This window comes from Aegilops tauschii, chromosome 7 (genome assembly GCF_002575655.3).
Source record: "Aegilops tauschii subsp. strangulata cultivar AL8/78 chromosome 7, Aet v6.0, whole genome shotgun sequence".
Classification (NCBI taxonomy): Eukaryota; Viridiplantae; Streptophyta; class Magnoliopsida; order Poales; family Poaceae; genus Aegilops; species Aegilops tauschii.
In genome coordinates this window covers 404,664,705-404,675,148 of record NC_053041.3, presented here as the reverse complement: position 1 = coordinate 404,675,148, position 10,444 = coordinate 404,664,705, and the positions used below count along the sequence as shown (strand labels likewise).

Sequence of the window (10,444 nt, the reverse complement as noted above, 5' to 3'; positions counted from 1 at the left end):
GCATTCGTTCGCGCCCGATCCAAACAAAACGCGTATTCATCAGGAGAAAATATCAGAAGCAGCGCTTCCCGAAACTGAAAGTCGAAAACAGTACCAGAGTGGAACAAAACGCCTCCTTAGCTTCTGTGCATTGGCTCCAGTTTCAGAGGTAACCAATAACATTCAATTTATACGACGAGCATATTTACAGAGCAACCCAAGGATAATGTTGAACTGCTCGTGTGCAGACTAAATATGGGGAACAGCCCACAATAGTAGTAGAATATTCCACCATAATGCATACCACGAAGAGCATAAGCATCAGCAAACAAAAATACCGGGGGCACGACAGAATTGGCACAGCATAATGGCAAGTGCTCATCATTTTTCAGGTAAACGACTTGCTGCAACTTTCCAGTAAGTAGCAAACGGACAACAGCCAACAACTTAACAAAGACAAAAGTCCACGAGTTTCGCCTTGCTGCATCAAGGACAAGAGCAACAGGCCCGCTTCTAAGAAGCTCTATGTGCAAAAGGTAAACACCGACCAACCATTTCTAATTTTTCCTTTCCCCTCCTCCGCTCGAGTCTTGATACTTACCGGCGATACAATAAAAAGACACTCGAGCGGATAACTTAGAAGAAAAGACATATCTTAATTTCTCTTTCACATATGTCGATCTCTCTATATATAAGCAGTGCCATTGGCACCTCCTGTACCTACAACTCTAGTTCATTGGCCGAGGAGCACGGGGACGAACGGGAGTCTTAGATGGACTCACCCTGAAATATCAGCAAGGCAGCACGTTATTTCCAAAACTAAATAGGCTTTTATTCACAGTTGGGTCAACAAAGTTGAATCCAGACCATGCTTTTTACCTTATTGGCAGGGAACCCAGTATAACACCACTGCAGTTGAGAGCAGCTGTAGCACTTTCAGCCTGAAAATTAAGAAACAAATGAACCTCCAGGCTGAACTTGGTTGTGAAATGAAAAATACCACCACTACTACTATGCCACACAAAGGACTAGCCAAGGACATTGCTGTTACAACAGGAAAGAAGTTGCATACACACATGAACTTCATTTCCCAAAATACCCTGCATCGTAAGGCCCCAAAATCCAAGAAAATGTAACTAACAGAGCCATTTTTACAGCACGTGTATAGCAATTAGAGATTATCCTGAACAACAAACAATGCTGACTAAGATCAAGTTAATGCGCTAAGCACGAGGACAACAAGCAACAGTAGATCTTGCTAACTAATAACTTCTCAATAGAGAGAGTACTTGGGACCACTTCAGGTTCAAAGAAATGATCATCAGACATCCACCTAAACTGACATGCAATGCTATACATCAGGACATCAGATCATAACTCATAACATAATAGAGTACCAACCAACCAAAGTTGTGAGTTTAATAAAGCAAGTAATGTTCAGGAAAGACTAATATATACTCCCTCCTTTCCAAATTAGTTGTCGCTGATTTAATACTCCCTGAGATCCATATTACTACTTATCTTAGATTTGTCTAGATACGGATGTATCTAACACTAAAGCGTGTCTACACACATCCATATCTAGACAAATCTGAGACAAGTAATATGGATCGGTGGGAGTACAGTTTTGTACTAAATCAGCGACAACTAATTTGGAACGGAGGGAGTATTAGACAAAAGGAGAACAGCCACATGTAAACATCCTTACAGAAATCTAATGTACCCCAATCAAACCATAGTTTTCATTTAAGCATGACTATTTCCCAGCTGTTCTCTGGCTAACTATTTATCCATCTGATTAAAGCTAACATGGACATAAGGCCAGTTCATGCCAACTTCTGGCGTTAGTGGTTTGGGAAATTAAGGCTGAAACCCTACATGACTCGAAATGACAACTAGCCAGAAATCAAATCTGGTCGTAGTGGTACATGTTTTCTACTATGTGAACAATACAGGAAACCATGATTCAAGCAAACATACACGAGGCGATGGATGTTCATGATATAATTTGCGGGCAACACTCTTAGCATTATAGGATTCAACCTTCTCACACATGACGAGTAACACTAGAAATACAATAAAAAGGCAATATATTGTGATGATTTGCAAAAGTACGAAATGGGCAAGTCATTCTAACCATAACAAACTCCACAAAGGCAATGCGAGTATTATGCTGGTAGTCCCCAAGCAACCTCAGCCGATAGACCTGTCAGGGAGATATTGCAATGAGTGAATGAGCATGTCCCTTGAACTGCATTTTGATTGCAGCACAGTATATATGGTATAAATTATGACAAGGAAAGGAAGTTCGAAGTGACAAATCACCAACCTCTCCACAAATTGACTCGAAGAACAGTTTCACATCTGCCTGAGAGACCTGCACCAAGTGCATCAAATAAAATAGAAACATCGGTGCAAAGAGTATAGAGATACAGAGTGCAACGGTAGGCTAGCAAACCTTCTTGTCGATGTTTGTGCAGTAGATGGTCCTTGCACACATCTCACGCTCATCATCAGACTGAAGATAAAGACGAGGCACTTTTTAGACATCAGGCGGACATCCATATAGATAAGTATGAACAGCGATACTTAGACAAATATGTGGATTCCAAAACTGTAGCTTACCCTGGGCAGGAACGTTGGATTGACTGGTGCAATTGCAGTTTTTGATGGCAGAACCCTCACAGGATAATATCCAAGCACAGTTCCTGACAGATTTAGAGCAGCCCTTGCACCCTCTGCAATAGTACAGTATATTAATCAATGGACAAATTGACCTAAGCATGTTCAATTATCATTCAACCACTTACCCTCATCAGTAAACTCTATGAAAGCAAAACGAAGAACTGAATTTGGATCCCCACACATCCGGCAGTCCACAACCTTCACAAAAAAAATCAGATTATTCAGTGCTCTCAAAAAGTAAATGTAAACAAAAAACAAAAAGTGTACCTGCCCTACGTTGATAAATAGTGCTGCCAGTTGCTCTTCGGTGACCTAAATGTGAGGAAACATATAACGAATTAGCCTACATATAATTGCAGGCGTGCAACTAGAGGATATAAGACTTGAAAAATGGCTGACACAATGTACCAGTGATAAATAACTAACTGCAAAGGCAGCACAAATGAACTCAACAAACTCCACAAGTTAGGTGTAGAAATTTAATCAAATATACAAAGTATCACAGCAGCCAAGTGACAAACAAATAAGTGAATAACTAACTGTTAAGTGTCCAATAGACAAAATTAAACCTATCACCAACAAACCAACATAACATTACAGAGTACATGAGGAAATACAGATGCGAAAATTATAAAAAAGACACCATAAGGGAATAAACATCAGAGGACCAAGTGCAGAAAGTTAGAGGTTTTCAAAAGAACTCTTTCCAGTGGATATATATGGATGTGTTCTACATAACTGTAAAAAATTATTAAATAATATTACCTCTGTTCTAAAATATAAGACGTTTTTGTGGGCTCTAAAAAAGCAAAAGGTTACTCTATTTTGATCTACACATTTCTCCTTTTTGTGTACACCATAACTGAGAAGATATATTGATAAATTTTGTGCATAAATGCTACACGTCTATATGTACATGTATAACTCCACTCCATTAGAACCTTTTGAGGATTCAAGAAACTTTTTTTCTTTCCAAAAAGAACTCAGTGTAGGGTATGTAATCAAAGGAAAAGTGCTCTCAAAGAGGCAAAACACTCTTTTAAGGCTGTGTTTGGCATTGCGGTGGATTATCACAATCCTGTTTGCCTCACCTGCTTTAGGCTATTTTTGTGTCTCTCTGACCCGCTTTTGCACATTTTTCTGGCTAATTTCTAACAGCAGATTATAAAGGAAGCAAACGCAACACAGTTGGACAACCACAAACTGACCTAACTCGCCTCATTCTCATAGCGCTGCCAAAAATGAGCTTCCTAAAATACCACTTAATAGTTGCAACATTATGATCCGTCCAGTATTCGAGTAAAATACATGTCAGACATGTTATCACCCTACCAAAAGCACTCATCTATTCAACAGAAAATGCGGGTGACGAATCAGAATTGATCTATCAGATAAACCCTCTGGTGGACTACGAATTCCTTTTCCTTCTAAGAAGTTTCTGTATACAAGAAATTTTATTTTATTTCATATGTAGGGATGCAGAGCGGACGGGTTTGCGGGCTGCAGCCTCGTACAAATCCATCTCTAGTCTAGTGTTAATCTTTCAGCCAGAAATGAACTATTTTGCTAGTTCCGCGGGACATGCGGGACGCCGCTTGCATCCCTATTCATATGCCATTCCATATCTCACTATTAGGCCTAAAGGGTCTTCGTGGAGCAGACAAGCAGGCACTGCCTCCAAACAGTAGCACGAGGATTTCTGGAGATCTTTGAATTTTTGAGAAAATTGGAATATTTCTGCAGAACTGCAGCCAAAAGGTCACTAGTTGGCATGTACAGAGGTAGAAAGTTCACTATCACGCAAGGCAAAACCAGTGAACGTGTCTAGTACATGTCTAACATGAAAAAAAACATGAACACGGCTATTACGAGGTAGAAAGTACATACTATGTTGTCTGAACAAAGAAAAAAAGGTGCATTTGCCAAATGACATACGCTTGACCCAAAAACGTAACCACCATTATGAGAATACATAGCGAGTGAACTCTTCAGTGCATAACTTATGCACACTACTACTACAATTACAACGTACTCCCTCCGATCTATATTAATTGTCGCTGATTTAGTAACAAGGTGCTTCTTTTCATTGTGGAACAGAGGCACGCCAAAAAGTAAAGATGGTGTGCCTCTTATATACTTCACAAACAGCATGCATGTCTCTTACAAACGTGGCAACTGTATTGTTCTAGAGAATACCTCTTCTAGAAAAGGGTTTCTGAATCCTGGAAACGATACATATATCTAACTGGCATTGATCAACATGCACTAGAACAACTGAGCTCACAAGTAAACCATATCAGCCACCTAGAAGCTTAAATCTTTCAAAGTGCAAATCCCAATCAAGTGTGTACATGTTGCATTTCAACATGTAAATATGAGAAGCATCATGATAAGCTATGATCTTAAGCATAGATGTAAACGAGATTAAGACTTTTTTGAGAAAGAAATTAGAATAGCATACCAGAACCAAAAAAGACAAAGTATCATCGTGACCTAATAAGTCAACAAGCATACACAAGGCATCTACTCCCAGTTTCTAAATATAACACTTTTTAGAGATTTCAATACGGACTACATACGGATGTATATAGACATATTTTAGAGTGTAGATTCACTCATTTTGCTCCGTATGCAGTCCATATTGGAATCTCAAAAAGGGCTTATATTTAGGAACGAAGGGAGTATCAAATACACCAAAGTAACTTTGCATACCCCTCAAAAAAAACACCCCTAAAAAAATCAAAGTAACTTTGCATGCCCATTACTGAGATTCATTAAAGCTGGTCCCATCTGTGTTCCACCAGACAGTAAATCTGCATGTATCCACTCTCAAATCTAGCATTCTTGCATGAATACAGGAATAGGCCTGAGACATCTAAAATTTGTACCAAGCAGTATATAATAGGGCATGGTTTGAATTATTATACTGTTCCTTCCAATGATCACTCCATCAAAGGAACATTAAAGCAAGGATCTTAAATAAGGCACTTGCAGGAATACACTACCCAGGTCTTCCTAAACAGAAATGAATACACACCTACTAGATAAACTGCTACAAGGAACATGAAAGCATGGCCCATAACGAACACACTGCCAGGAATACACTACCTAGGTCTTCCAGAAAAAAAAAAGGAACGACTGCCTACTCAATGAACTGCTAAAGGAGCACGAAAGCAGGGCTCATTAATGAGATACTTCCAGTAATGCACTGCATAGACTAATCCAACGAGAAATCTAATAGCAAACCGATACAGATGGTGCATGCATCAAAACAACCAGACATGCCACGAATAGTCAATAGAGGTGCATACAGTATGTGAAGAAATCAGGAGAATAACCACCCAAAATCGGATAAGAACACAGTAGATGAGTACAGGTTAGCTGCACGTCGCCCAAGCACATAAATGGCAAAATAGTCATGCGACTTTCTAGACTCCATACAAAAGTAATGACCAAGAACTGCAAAACTTACTACAGTGAGAAGTGGCATCCAAATCTATCGAAACAAGAAAAGGATGATCAAAAGGAGCAACCGCTGGCGTATCCAGTATCCACCTGCTCTCAGCCCCATCCCATCTTATGATCTCAATCCTGCTAACGTTTTATCCCATCTGAACAGCACGTGCCCGACAGAAGTCACACAACCCGAAGTCTAGCTGAGCGATCATGACAACCAGTAACAGGAACGTAGAAAAATGATATCAAACCAATCAACAGGTGAACAAACTCTTTGCGGTTGCGGAGGTAACGTGAATGGATATATCAGAGTCTAATAAGGGACGGGCGAAGGAGGCTCGTCACAGGCAGAATCAAGAGAGGAAGGTGCGGGCATCGATCCGTGGGCTGACCTGATGATCGATGTCGGAGACGTAGACCGTCCGGCGGATCACCTCGTCGCGCTGCGCCTGGCTGGTGCGGCTGTTGACCCGCCGCTTGCCGCCGTGGGGGTAGCCGCCGCCGTACCCTCCAAACTTCTTCTGCGCGCAGGAAGGAGCAGATCAGACTTACACCGGCGATAGAAACAGAGAGGCCGAACGGGAACACCACGCGATCGAAAAGGTCAAACAAGGACTCTCGTGTCTCCTTACCCTGCCGCGGCCGTCGGCGGCGGGGAAGCCAACGACCCCGCGGTGGCCCGGCGAGGCGACCGGCGCGAAGCCGGCTGCGGGTGGGCCGTTGGGGTAGTAGCCGGCGTAGGGGGGCGGCGGCATGGGGTGCGCGGCGAGCGAGGGCGGGACGAACTCCTCCGCCATGGGGTTGAGCTTGGAGAGGAGCTCCTCCAGATCCCGCATCTCGCGCTCCCCCGCGTCGCCCCCCTCCGACGAGGCACGGTACGGCGCGGCGCCGTGGTCGGAGGCGGCGGGGGCGACGTGGTCGGCGGAGGTCTCGACTACGGCCATCCCGAAGGGAACGAAGAACCTGCTGCCGGAGGGGGAGAGAGCTCGGTGAGGTTCTGGAAGGTTCGGGGACGGGAGGCGCGCGGGGATGGTGGGGGGTTATATATAGGCTCGGCGCGGTGCGGAAGTGCGGATCGATCCCCGGAGACGGATCGGAGGCGAAGGGGACAGCCAACCGCGGGGAGGGTGGTTGGTCGTTGCGGCGGGCTAGGAGAGGAGGGAGAGCATGGGGATCGGGGAGGGGGAGGGGACAGCAGCTGCTGCAGCCGACCGGCGCAGGGGGAGAGCAGGGGAAGCCGGCAGGGGGAGGGAGGTGCCTCTGCCTCTCTCTTTCCTCGTTTCTCTCTCCTGGTTGTTACTCGTATCGTGCTGCCTCTTTCTCTCTCTTGCTGCCTCCTTTCCGCTTTGCCTTTTCGGGAGGAGAGGGAAAGTGAGGAGAGAGAGAGAGCTGCTCCGGTACGGTGAGGCTGAGGCTGAGGCTGAGGCGAGCCGCCCGCCCGCCTGCTGCCTCCTTTTCCTTTTGTTCCCTTCTCTCTCTTCCCCCCGTATTCCCCGCCCGCCGGGCTGCGCTTTTGCGGGAAACACCCCCTTGTGCTCGGGAATTTCAGCACCCTTGGACGCAAAGGACAATGCCATTTTTGTTTTATGAAACGTCCATCTTTATTTCAGCGTTGCTAATTCACAGTCGGCCGCTGGAATTCCTGACAACATCAGCATCACTTTGCTACACGCAAGAGAAGGACCACCACACCGTAGTCGCCCGTCCGGCAAATTTGACAAATTTGACCTATAGACGAAATCAAATCACAGAATGAACTGTCCGTGAAACTATTTCACGCGGCTGACCCGTGGCGCCTAGCTCTCAGGCGCTGCACTAGTGCAACGCCTGGGAGCTAGGCGCTACACTGTATAGTGTGGCGTCTAGCTCTCAGGCGCTGCACACTAACTTAGTAATTTTCGGATCACACGGGTGCGACGCTGGCCGTGTAGCGCCTAACTGTGAGGCGTTGCACAGTGTAGTGTGGCGCCTTCGTATCGGGCGTCACACAAAAAGGTCAGCCGCGTGAAATAGTTTCACGGATAGTTCATTCTGTGATTTGATTTCGTCTATAGGTCAAATTTGTCAAATTTGCCTCCGTGTACCGCTCACTAGCGAATCCCGCGCCGGTACTGATTGAATAGCTGGATTTCATGGTTTCATCACCGTCAGTCTACGACGATGTCGTGCCGCCTTTCCGTCAAACGTCTAACATAGTTGTCTTTTTCGTCGGTCGGCGACGCTCGGGCATTCCTCTGCAATGTCGGATCCAACTTCTTCTCGAGCATTGGCATGCACCCCAACCACTAAGCATCTTAAACGCCTCTATTGGCGGCTACTGTTGGGCATGCGACATGCCCAGCTTTGTCTCATTTCGGGCTTGCGCCGGCAACACCATACATGCCCGCTGCATCAGACCCATGAAAAACCGTGTATGTATGTAGTGGGGGCAGACAAACAATTTAAATAATTTTAGTGGAAGGTGGTAACAAATTGCCATGCTAGTTGTTCCCTGAAAATCTACACATGCACGGGTGTGGAGGTGAATCATTTAATTTAGCACTCAAGATAGAGATGTAATGAAGTCAAATTGGTGATGGTGGTGGAATTGCCTTTTGTGTTTAGTTCCCCCCAAACTCTTAATGAAGTTTTATTCCTTCTGTAAAAAGAAACATTTTGATTCCCGGTCCGGCATGGATACAAATTCAAGAGATCCGAGGGACCAAGAAGAGAGATAAAATGAAGGTTCTCTTAGGTTTTAGCTGGAACTCTTGACAACATATGCATCACTTTGCTACAGGGAAGGGAAGGATCACCACACCGCAGTCGCCGCCCTCTGTGCCGCTAACTAACGAACCACACGCCGGTACTGGTCGAATAGCTGGATTCCATGGTTTCACCATCGCTGACTAAAGATGTTGTGGTGTCTTTCTGCCAAACATCTAACAGAGTTGTCTTTTTCGTCGGTCGCCGACGCCTAGGCATTCCTCTGCAATGTCGGATCCAACTTCTTCTCGAGCAACAAACATTTTGATTCCCGGCCCGACATGGATACAAATTCAAGAGATCCAAGGGACCAAGAAGAGAGAGAAAATGAAGGCTCTCTTAGTTTTCAGCTAGAATTCCTGACAACATCTGCATCACTTTGCTATAGGAAAGGGAAAGACCACCAGCCCGCAGTCACCACCATGTGTATCGCTAACTAGCGAACCATGCGCCGCTACTGGTTGAATAGTTGGATTCCATGGTTTCACCACCGCCAGTCACCGACGATGCCTTGTCGCCTTTCCGCCAAACGCCTAACACAGTTGTCTTTTTCGTCGGTCAGCGACGCCTAGGCATTCCTCTGCAATGTCGGATCCAACTTCTTCTCGAGCATTGGCATGCACCCCAACCACTGAGCATCTTAAACGCCTATATTGTCGGCTACTGTTGGGCATGCGACATGTCCCCGCTTTGTCTCGTTTCGGGCTTGCGTCGACAGCATCGTCCATGCCCGATGCATCAGACCCATGAAAGATCGTGTATGTATGTAGTAGGGGCGGACAAACAATTTAAATAAATTTAATGGATGGTGGTAACAAATTGCCATGCTAGTTGTTCCCTGAAAATCTACACATGCATAGGGGTGTAGGTGAACCCTTTAATTTAGCACTCAAAATGGAGATATAATTAAGTCAATTTGGTGATTTGTGGTGGAATTGCCTTTTGAGTTTAGTTCCTCCAAGCTCTTAAAGAAGTTTTATTCCTTCTACAAAAAGAAACATTTTGATTCCCGGACCGACATGGATACAAATTCAAGAGATCCGAGGGACCAAGAAGAGAGAAAAAAATGAAGGTTATCTTAGATTTCAGCTGCATGCCTCATCTCTAGCGGCGCTATACAGCCACCGTACCACTATATGCACAAGGTTGAGATCATCTTCTCTCTCGAACAAAATGCGATCATGAGGCGGACACATGGTAAAGTATGTGGAAGGAAGACCTGAAAACTGCGTAGGACACTCGCTATGAATTGCCAAAAAAAGAAGTTTCACTTTGATTGATTTTGCTTGATATGTTTAAGAAATAATTAAATTGCAAGCATCTGATATCAGAATTTTAAATAATAAATTAAAATGGAAGCATCTGATCTTTGAATTACAAAACCGTGTACCTTCCAACTTACTGATGTTTACGCATGGTAAAGTACGTGGAGGGAACAAGTGGAAATTGTGTAGGACACTCACCATGAACACACACAAAAAAGATGCTTCACTTTGATTTTGCTTGACATGTTTAGGAAAAAATTAAATTGCAAGCGTCTGATATCAGAATTTCAAAGAATAAATTAAAATGGAAGCAT

At 44.4% G+C, this 10,444-nt stretch overlaps 1 protein-coding gene across 4 annotated transcripts; it reads right to left on the bottom strand.

Annotated features, from left to right (window-relative positions):
• Positions 1-363: 363 nt before the first annotated feature.
• LOC109768666 (polyadenylate-binding protein-interacting protein 11) lies at positions 364-7,695 on the bottom strand. 4 transcript variants are annotated; one of them, XM_020327411.4, is made up of 10 exons: positions 6,753-7,695; positions 6,513-6,641; positions 2,932-2,976; positions 2,790-2,862; positions 2,605-2,717; positions 2,438-2,497; positions 2,309-2,356; positions 2,117-2,185; positions 859-920; positions 364-762 (listed from the first exon to the last, which is right to left on the bottom strand). In XM_020327411.4, the coding sequence occupies exons 1-10, from the start codon at positions 7,062-7,064 to the stop codon at positions 708-710; spliced, it is 966 nt and encodes a 321-aa protein (XP_020183000.1). In that variant the 5' UTR covers positions 7,065-7,695; the 3' UTR covers positions 364-707. The 4 variants fall into 4 exon arrangements, with proteins under 4 accessions (XP_020183000.1, XP_020183002.1, XP_020183001.1 ...); XM_020327413.4 differs by having other exon boundaries at positions 2,309-2,347; positions 6,753-7,605; XM_020327412.4 differs by having other exon boundaries at positions 2,941-2,976; positions 6,753-7,583.
• Positions 7,696-10,444: the final 2,749 nt, after the last annotated feature.

What these genes read in the sequence shown, in the direction of transcription:
- LOC109768666 (XM_020327411.4), bottom strand. Translation starts at nt 7,064, where the DNA reads ATGGCCGTAGTCGAGACCTCCGCCGACCACGTCGCCCCCGCCGCCTCC. An exon ending in CCGCCGACGGCCGCGGCAGG is followed by an intron (nt 6,642 to 6,752) that starts GTAAGGAGACAC and finishes TCCTGCGCGCAG; the next exon opens with AAGAAGTTTGGAGGGTACGG. An exon ending in CTGGGTTCCCTGCCAATAAG is followed by an intron (nt 763 to 858) that starts GTAAAAAGCATG and finishes CTGATATTTCAG; the next exon opens with GGTGAGTCCATCTAAGACTC.